This window comes from Micromys minutus (assembly GCF_963924665.1).
Source record: "Micromys minutus genome assembly, chromosome: 7".
In the NCBI taxonomy this organism is placed as follows: domain Eukaryota; kingdom Metazoa; phylum Chordata; class Mammalia; order Rodentia; family Muridae; genus Micromys; species Micromys minutus.
Window position 1 is genome coordinate 35,791,469 of NC_137976.1, and position 9,890 is coordinate 35,801,358.

The following is a 9,890-nucleotide window of genomic DNA, read 5'->3' on the forward strand; positions in this document are numbered from 1 at the left end:
GGTAGGCCTGAGTTTAAAGCTTTAACTTTCACGCCCTTTGTGTTACCTGTTTGCAGATGCAGCTCAGTCTCAGCCTCCTGCACCAGGATTCTCCTGCCATTCTGGACTCTGCCTCAAAACTGTAAGCTGAAATAAACATTCTTACCTGAGATGCTTTGATCATCGTGTTTAATCGCCGAAACAAGAAGAAACTAATATGCAGACCCAAATAGGAATACCTCAGATCCCACACAGAGATCCACAGAGACCTTCATGTTTTCACCCAGCGTATGTTGATCTCAAACAATTTAGACACTCTACATGATTCTCTCTTTTCTTTATTTTTTAAAAAAGACAGACTTAGGATTTGGTAAGAAATTACTGAGTTACACTTTTTTTTTTTAATCTGTGAATTGCTACAATAATGGAGTAAATAAATAAGATTTTTAAGTTCAATGTTTACAGACATGTTATAAAAAATGACTGACTTAGAAGACATTAAGTAATGCTGATACACACCAGGAAGGGGTTGGGCAAGGAAAGGCACATCATCTCACCACAAGAAAGAAAGACCTATAATTGGAGGCTAGTAAGGTGGCCACAGCTTTAGATCTTGTGGTGGTAGTACCCCCAGCTCTGGGGGGGTCGATACTGGTAAGACCTCCCATATAGTACTCAGCTGGAACAAAGCAGATGGGGACTTGGCTGTGATTCTTCTCACGCTCTGTTAAAAAGAAAGTACTCTTTAATAAACCTGGTGTGTGTGGGGGTGGGGGGCAGCAAAAATCCATAATGGTTTAGTGGCACTGAAAATCTTAATGAGTTTCAGTTTAAAAGAAAAATGTATAATGTAGTAAGATTAATCAGCTTTTCTCATTGTATTGAAATTTTGTAGTTAAAAGCTACAATTTCAAGTAAACATCATTTTCACTTTTTTTTTTCTTGTAGACAATCACAGTATAAACAGCTGCCATAATTCACCTCGAATGAAGTAATGTACCAAAGTTTAGGGACACAGATATTAGTTTCCCAATTTTATATGCACGTCTTTAGGAACGCGGTTCTGCTAGCTGACTACTAACAAGAGGAAAGGAGACATGAAGCTCTGACACTGATAACAGGTATCATACAGAAGTCAGTTCTAGTTTCACTCAGTTTCTACTAGATTTAGCAGACCTTAACAGACCCTGTTTTGGGTCAATTTTCCACTGCTAATATTCTTTACAAATTTGGGTCACATCTCTAAAGTTCTTTCTGTCTGAACTCTGAACCTAGGTCAGTTTGGTAAAAAAGACTGAGTCACTCAAAGAAAACTACACACGTTTCTAATGGTATTTAGTGGCACTGTATATAAATAAAAGGGACTTTTAGAATAAAATGGCATATCCACAAAAATAAAAATTAAAGACAACTGAGAGGAAGACAAGGGAAAACCTCAATAGTAAAAAAAATATTAAAAATAGTAATCGTCAGGCAGGCAGCTTCCCTTCACGCCACGCGATAGGCCTTCATCAAGGCGTACTCTTTCCGGTTGGTGTGGGCAGCCCAGATGAAGAGAGCAGACGCCATGAACTGCAAGGGCGCCGAGACGCAGGCCAGGCAGAAGGACCATCCAAATTCTCCAGATACGTTCTTGGGCAGCCCTAGTTTCTGATGTAGTAGTTCAATGCCAGCAACATAACAACTCACAGAGCCCAGTGTACATAGACCTTAGGAAGAAATGTAGAAATGAAAACGTGACTTCGAAGAGCACGGGACAAAGCTTCCCTAACAGTGTGGCAAGACAGACAGGACGTGATGTGAACATTCAGAGATTCAAAACCGTCACAACTCACCTGCAAGGAGATGGAGAATGCCTGTGGCAATGGTGGGATACAGGCTGCGGCACACACAGGCACAAAGTCCGATCAAAGCCCCGAAGCACATCAAACCCAAACTAACAAAGGGCAAAAGGAACTGGCAACGCCAAAGGTCTGGGTTTAGAAAAGAGAAAAAGTGATTTCACACCACTTTTCTACAATGGCAGTTTCTCACATGTTCTAAAGGACTGTTACAGCTGTTCTCAGAAAGTGAGAATCCAAAGGATTCCAACTTTTCCTGAAACAAATGAAGGGCCACTAACACTGAAGCCACTGAAGGGTTATATGAGCCCTGTACTCGGGCTTGAATTAACTGTCCCCACACCTTACACTACTGGTGCTACTACTGTTTGGTCTTTGTCACCGAAGGAACCGAGACGTGGCGTTAGTAACTTGTACCAATAAAGGGAAGTAAAGAAGCAGTTTGAAGAGAAATATGGCTTCCTTCCATGGACAGACAGAACGAAAGTCTTTGCTTGGTCAAAGGCAGGTGCTAACAAGTTTCGAATGTCACTTACACATGAGGACATGGTGAACCTGAAGTGAATCAGTCACTTAGTGGCATCTTAACTCTCATCAACTCCCCTTTGTACTCCTTTTGTTTCCTAGAATGTCGTGTAAGTCTATTTCTGAATATTATACCATCCCTTAAAATCCTGCTCCTCATAGACTTCTTCCTCTTGCTCTCACTGCAGTTATTTAACTTTGCAAGTACTGTCTGGGTAAACACATACAGCCCTAAAGGTTGTTGCTGAAATCTGAAGACAGCCTTTCATGGCAGCCTACCCTCCAGGGATTAGAATACTCATGACACAGTTTATTCCATCACCTACCGTGTTTACTGCTCCCTAGGACTGGAGGGTACTGTCCACAGGCCTGACACCTGCTGAGCCACTGAGAGCTTGCAGCAACTTCCTCAGGTATGCTTCAGGCAATGGGAGTGGGCATTTCAAACGTGGATTTTATCCTGTAAACCTACTAAGCTTCCCCTTACTTGGGTCCACTGATAACATCTTTTGGAGATCTGGATCCCACCCTTCACTGTATTAGCTCCCTCAACTGCAAATTATTTGAAGGTTTTTAAGTACATTTCTGTCTTCCAAATAATTTTAGCCATGGAACAGAGCCCATTGGAAAGCTGCTGGGGAAGGCAGTTCATGTTGACACCGTAAACTAACACACCATTCCAAAGCCAGACCTCAACCAAACACACATTCTGCCAACTGTCCTGCTGGGAGCCCAGTACTCACAGGTCCGAAGCAGATCAATGCCACTGTTGTGGTTTCCAGGATCAACGTATTTCTCCATGAACTGTTCATTTAGTGTGAAACTCATGCATTTCGTAACCACATCAAACGACTCTGGAACAAGAACAATGACTGCTTGTTATTTTCATGGAAAGTCCAGGACAATGATCTTGCAGTATTTATCTTTGGAAGTACAGGGTGATGCAGAAAGACGGTCCGCAAGCATAACAATCTCTGGCTCCCAGTGACACATGGGTTATTCTCTTGCCACTGCTGGGTTTCAGAGAGTCTCAAGATTTAGACGCACGGAAGAAAACAAGGAAAAGTAAAGGAACGAAGGAGAACTTGTGTTAAAAGATGAGGAAATATGGACAGGGACACAATCAGAGGAATTCTGGTCTCCCCGAAACATACCCCACCAGCCACAGTCCTCAAGAGGTGACACAAGTCAACCTTCCTAGGACCTTGGACAAAAAGCTTCAGTCATTCTTACCCATTTACATTCTAACAGAAAATCCTAACCACCATGCCTTCAAAACACACTCACGACCTAGCTACCACGCTGGTCTGATTCCAGTGATCTCACATCTGAATTACAGCCACCTCCTAAGCAATCTGACAGCCTTGCATTCTGCCCATGTGTATAGACATCAGCCAGGGTGACAAGGCCAGCTCGCCTGGGCTCAGTATCACTGGGTGCTCAGAAACCTAATGTGCTGAAGGAGGTGTCCCACTCCAACCTGCCCACTATGCTTCTGGGACCTCTAAGTAGAACTGGAGGTTTTACAATACACTGTAGCTGTGTTCCCTTTCTTTGCATGTTAAGCTGCTTTTCAAACATGGTATACCTTTTAAGAGATGGTAACTTAAGCGTGTTCTGCTACGATTTCAATATAATGCTTATTCAGTTAGAGGCCAAAAGAAGTAAATATAAATACAAACAAACTGTAAACTTCCCAATTTCATACCTAGAAAATTAAAATCTTTGTGTTAATAGAATTTTTGAAAAATGAATGTGAGAAACAACTTAGAATTGTTTGTAATTTTGTTTAGTCTATTAACTCTCTATAGTTGTGCAAGTCTCAGATATGTAAAGATTTAAAGGCAGAGTTGGTCAAACTACATTCTCTAAACTACAAGGCAAATGATGGCAACCTTCCGTAACATAGGTTAATTTTTTTTTTTTTTAATTTTCTTTGCTATATGAGAGAGAAGGGCTTCTCTGTATAGCCCTGGCTATTCTAGATCTTGCTCTGTAGACCAGGCTGGCCTCAACTCAGATGGATCTGCCTGCCTCTGCCTTTGGAGCCCTGGGCTTAAAGGTTTAGGCCCCTGCCACCTGGCTAACATAGCTAACTGGAAGAGGATCATAAACTCAAACTTTGACTTGATTGTAAATACCACAAGTTATCAAATATTTAAACTCTTCAAACTAATTCCTCATGACATGTGGCATGAATTTAAAAAAAAAAAATTTACCCAATGAGCATGAGGATTCAAATGGCTACGCCATTTGAATATGATATGAGGTATCGTGATATCATTGAGGACAGAGGGAAAGAAAAGGACAGGAAGAAAACAGACGCAGAGGATGTTCTTAGGGGGAGGAAGGGGTGCACAGACATGCTTATACGTCACTGGGCAATTCTTATTAAGTAATACGTGACGGATATGTAAATACCTGTCCTTTCCGGTGGAGCATACCAGTGAGCGTCTTTGGGTATGGTGATGCACCGTCTCCACAGTCCCAAGTTGCCGTTGTATCGGAACAGAGCATCGTTGTAGGTCTTCTCATCTGCCTCATCGCCAAGGAAATCTTCCCAGGCAACTTTATTGGAATCACTTGAATTCTCTTGACCAGGGCTCCGATACTCATACCAGAAGTCGGTGCCTACGGAGGCCGCGATGTAAATGGTGGAAATGAGACTAAGCACACAAGCGATCACAAACGCTGTAGCGAAGCGGTTATCCATTCTGGCATCCAGGCTGCTCTGTTTACGTTGAAGGAACAAAAGTCAGACCTCAAGAGCAAATCAGAACATATAAAATAAAAAAAAAAGCCCCCCTCTACCCTACTCCCCATCCCTTCTTTCCGGAATGCAATGCATTTACCGATGTAAAAACTTACAAACAAAAGGGCAAAGGTTAAGTTTAAAACAAAACGCATTCTCATGAAAGTACTTATTGGATGCTCACATACCCAGGATGCTACGGAGACAGAAGTCTTGTTCTCTAGTCTATCACCTGCATACTAAAACAGACAACACTGAAATGGACATCCACATTACAGATACAAACAGCAGACATGCCCATGGTCAGCAGTGCGGCGTGCACAACTGCAGATTGGATTTTTACACAAGCTAGAAAGACTGGCATGTGTTCTCCGGGCTTGTGTGAGAAAAAGACACAAGCAAGGGAGACTAGGAATTCCCAGCTTCTTAGTGGGAAGGCTTACCAAAAATAAATAAATAAATAAATAAATAAATAAATAAATAAATAAATAAATAAATAAATAAATAAATAAATAAATGGCGAGAGTGAGGAGTTATTTGGAAGTCAGAGTTGAAGGTGTTAACCCAAGGGGAAAGTTTAAGTGTCATGGCAAGGAGAGTAAAAACTTCATGTTGGGTATCAATCTCCCTCAAGCTTCTTGACACAACCAGATTCTTCACTCCTTACTCTTCCCCCCATCCATTACACACTTCTCAACCTCCCAAACTGCAATACTGCTCCCTAAACCCTAAAGTATAGCATAGATTCATAAAAACTAAATATTCCCTACTGGTAGATAGAAAAGTGAGTTAGGCAAGATCTGAACACTCCCTAGGCGTGGACAGGGCTCCACGGCCCGTAGTAAATGGCCGCGGTAAAATGACTCAAGGCGGATCACGCTGAGTCAACCCCTGCCAAGTGTATGTACACCGTGACAGCACAAACCCCTCGCATTTAGCACCCGAAAACTGGCTCAGAGACTGGGGAGCAGAGTTTGGAAAATGGGGAGTGACTCTGGAAAGACCGGGTCGACTGCTGTCAGCAACAATAATAACTCAGTAAGTACGGTTTGTGTTTTGCTTCTCAAAAATCTCGTCCATCCTGGTGCTCTCGGATGACCTTAAAGGCCGAGTTCTGGAAGCGACGCCTAGCGCAGTCACCCTGGGCCGCACAGCAGGGCCTGGCATGGGCAGGCTGAGACCGGCATGGCTGGGCGGGTGCCCTGGGTACCCGAGCCCAGCCAGCCCCGGCCTCTTGGCCCGGAGCCCCGCCCCTCCCCGCCCCGCCCGCCGCTCCAGCCTCCCGGCCAGGCGGCGCCAGCGAGAAGCCCCCTCCGCCACGCCGCCACCCGTGCCTGCCCGCGACCCCGCGCACTCACCGCCCATCCTCTCACTCCACCGGCTTCGCCCTCCAGCTCCGACCACAGCACCCTACTCTCCCCGCGCCTCCTCTGACGCACTTCCCTGCAGAGCCCGCCCCCTCCATAACTCCCGCGCCTCCGCCTCCGCCTCCACCCCAGGCCGGGCCGAAGCAGCCCTGAGCCGAGGGGCCTTGTGGGACTTGTAGGATCGCCGGAGAGAAAGTTGCTAGAGCCAGAAGAGAGCATGCCTGACGACACGCGGGGAATTATGGGGAATGTAGTTCTCTCCGAAAAAAGAAGAAAGAACTCTCTGAAGATCAGTGAACAAACCAGAGAGAGGTCTTAGCTGAGGGATTGTTACACCTCAGAAAAGGAGAAACCAAGCCCCAGAAAGTGATGGGGGAGCATCTTTGGTCAGTCATAGTCAAAGACTTTGATTTATGCCGCCCACTAACTTTGTCTTGAGTTTTTACCCAGATAACACCCTACCTCTAAAAATTAGTACTACTGAGTTGCTGAACTTCTAATGAGACCCTACTCTTCAAATATCAACCCCCATCCCACTTCCTACATCTTCCCTCCCATTTGAGCAAAGTGTACTTCTGTTTTGTTTAAATGTCACTAAAAATCTAACCCAGCATAAAACTAAATTTAATTAGCGTTATAACCTGATAGGATATAATTACGTTATTCTTGTTTGAAGAAATCCGTTATTTGCTCTCTACTGTAATAAAATTTCCAGTTTAAATAAGTTTCGGTTGGTTTATTTAAAACTTGTAAATCCAAAAGATACTAGATGTCAGAAATGTAACTCTAAAGTGTGAGTGTAATATGGAATGGAATTTAGAGAACATCATTTCCAACATAAAAAGTTATGGGCAGCCTCCGAAGCAGACGGCTATGCAACATGAAACTGATGGAATTATTCTAAGCCCTCAAATACTTCACAAAACTTTCTAAACTGACTTTTTTTAGTTATAAATCATTTGCCCTTGGTTCATGATTCCGGTTCACCACCACAGGTTATGTCTGGAAATGGGCTTCTGACTGAGCCCAGTATCCACCACGGCATGGCTCGGTTCACCACCACAGGTTATGTCTGGAAATGGGCTTCTGACTGAGCCCAGTATCCACCACGGCATGGCTAGATTTTCATGTATAATATAAAATTTTAAAAAGCAGGTGGCTCAGGTGTCATCTTGAAAGCTTGATGGGTGTTCACAGGTGAACAGTGAATCCACGGTAAGATTCGTGAATGCATTTATGCACCCGATGTCTTCATCCACTAGCCTTCAAGAGACATCTACTTCCTGAAGTAACTTCTGCAACCAATGCTGGGAAAGGGAACATCTTAAGAAATGAAACAACCTAAGTTTCCAGACAGAGAGATTTAAGCCCGTGAAGATAAACTAACTTGGCAAACGCGAACACTGAGGTTAGTTAACCAATTTTATGACATTGAACAATTTACTTAATATGAAGTTGTTTTTGGTTTGCAATATATGCATTTTTGAAAATAGCATCTATAGATAAGAAAATGTAAAAAAAAAAATGTCAGGCAGGGGACCTGAGGATTGTTAAAGAATCATTAAAGCATTATTTATAATTGAATATCTAGTGTTTGAATAAGATGAGTGTAAGTAGCTTTTTAAAACTCCTGAGCGTCCCAGAAGAAGAGAAGCTTGTCATAAATACAGGTTGGTGTTCCTGTGCACCTCAGCTGGCTTCTGGACTTGTCTGCTAATTACCCAACCTCTAGACTTGCCAGGAGGGCATTTCAACGTGCTTGTTTACTCATGTGCTCCGGAAGTTCTAAGTCCTGGGCTCACAGTACACTAGTCATCATGACAGAGGAGGTAAATGTTTCTGGAGGCACTCTACAAAAGAGAATGATGCTTTCACCTTGCAACATCCAGAAACACCCAGAAAATATTCAGGACCTCATTCAGTCACAAGCAACATGGAAGTGTGCACTTGAGGTTTTAGCCACCCTGAACGCCACGGAAGACCCAAACTTCCTTCTTAAACACAGTACCACAGACCACACATTCACGTTTCTGGGTTACCTCAGGAATCTTTGGTGTTTTCCAATTTTTATTTATACTATATTTTGTGGGTAAGCAGAACAGACCTGTAATTCATTTTTATAGTTAAGTGTATGCTCCTATTTTTTCCTGGGCTGTTTGGGATCAGTAGCTGGTCTCATATGTATTATTAACAAATCGAGTACAGTTGAGAAACCATCAAGGTTATGGGAGATAGGTTTCAAACAGAAATGATCTAGGCTTCTCCCTGAATTTGGTAAATCTGATGTTTCTAGTTTTCAGGAGGAAAGTGCTATAGTTGTGGTGCACTGTAAATGAGGCCAGTAACAGAAAATTTACATATTTAGATAATGCTCTTCACACAATAATTCCCTTCCCTCCCAGGTTCTATAACGTTCTTAACAACAATTCTGTTTATTTAAAGTGTTCACTGTTAGGAACCAAAACTTGTGTTAATCAAAATATAGTTACCTTGTATACTCATCTTAAATATTTGTCCTATTTTACTAATAGATTTTGGTGATCAGAAAGGAAAACAGAAATAGTTTCCAAGTTTATAGCCAAAGCCTAAACTCATGATCAAATTGCTTTGTATCTGTCTACTATAGAACAATGGCTAACCTTGATTCAGAAAAAAAAAAGCAAGTAAAAATTGCTTCTAAAAGTTATTGTGGCACGCTCTCTTGCTGTCATGTACTCTCTCTTGCTCTCTTGCTCTCCCTTGCCCCCCTTGCCCCTCCTCTCCCCATTCCTTCCCACCTCTCTCCAGGTGCTCATGGCTGGCCTCTACTTCTCTACTCTCCTCCTCCTCCTCCTCCTCTTCTTCCTCTCTCTCTCTCTCTCTCTCTCTCTCTCTCTCTCTCTCTCTCTCTCTCTCTCTCTCCCTCCCTCCCTCCCTCCCTCCCTCCCTCCCTCCCTCCCTCCCTCTCTCTCTCTCTCTCTCTCTCTCTCTCTCTCTCTCTCTCTCTCTCTCTCTCTCTCTCTCTGGCTCTACTACCCTCTTAACTCCCTCTCCATGACCTGAATAAACTCTCTACTGTACAAAATAAAATTTCTGTGGAGCATTCAGCAGAGAAGACTGCTCAGACATATGTCTAAGCCAATAGAAAGACTTTATTAGCTGGCTGATGACTACACTTGGTGTTCAGGATACCAGTGTATCCCCGAGTCTTTCTCAAAGTGAGCTTTTCAGCACCAAAAAAAAAAAAAAAAAAAGTTAGAGATTGGCATACAGTTAACAAAAATAGTTAGCCAGAAGGAGAACTACAGAATCTAAGAAGAAACCAAAGTTAGTACCTTTAGAGACTTTCCCAGAACTATGGACTTGAATGGACTGGGTGTTTGTTTCCAGATTGTACTGTCTACATGCTGAGTTCTATGCCTGCATGGTACCTTCATGGAGTCAGCT

At 43.0% G+C, this 9,890-nt stretch overlaps 1 protein-coding gene across 4 annotated transcripts; it reads right to left on the reverse strand.

Annotated features, from left to right (window-relative positions):
- Positions 1-300: 300 nt before the first annotated feature.
- Positions 301-6,516, reverse strand: CLDND1 (claudin domain containing 1). Of its 4 annotated transcripts, none has more exons than XM_080918725.1 (6): positions 6,456-6,512; positions 5,286-5,336; positions 4,767-5,076; positions 3,089-3,199; positions 1,815-1,952; positions 301-1,688 (listed from the first exon to the last, which is right to left on the reverse strand). In XM_080918725.1, exons 3-6 carry the CDS (start codon positions 5,056-5,058, stop codon positions 1,468-1,470), a joined length of 762 nt encoding a protein of 253 aa, XP_080774851.1. In that variant the 5' UTR covers positions 5,059-5,076; positions 5,286-5,336; positions 6,456-6,512; the 3' UTR covers positions 301-1,467. The 4 variants fall into 4 exon arrangements, with proteins under 4 accessions (XP_080774851.1, XP_080774849.1, XP_080774850.1 ...); XM_080918723.1 differs by having other exon boundaries at positions 5,286-5,329; positions 6,456-6,501; XM_080918724.1 differs by lacking the exon at positions 5,286-5,336 and having other exon boundaries at positions 6,456-6,516.
- Positions 6,517-9,890: the final 3,374 nt, after the last annotated feature.

Coding starts and splice junctions, on each gene's coding strand:
- CLDND1 (XM_080918723.1), bottom strand. Junction 1,953..3,088: donor CATTGATCTGCTTCGGACCT/GTGAGTACTGGG, acceptor TTCTAAACCCAG/ACCTTTGGCGTTGCCAGTTC. Junction 1,689..1,814: donor CATTCTCCATCTCCTTGCAG/GTGAGTTGTGAC, acceptor TTTCTTCCTAAG/GTCTATGTACACTGGGCTCT.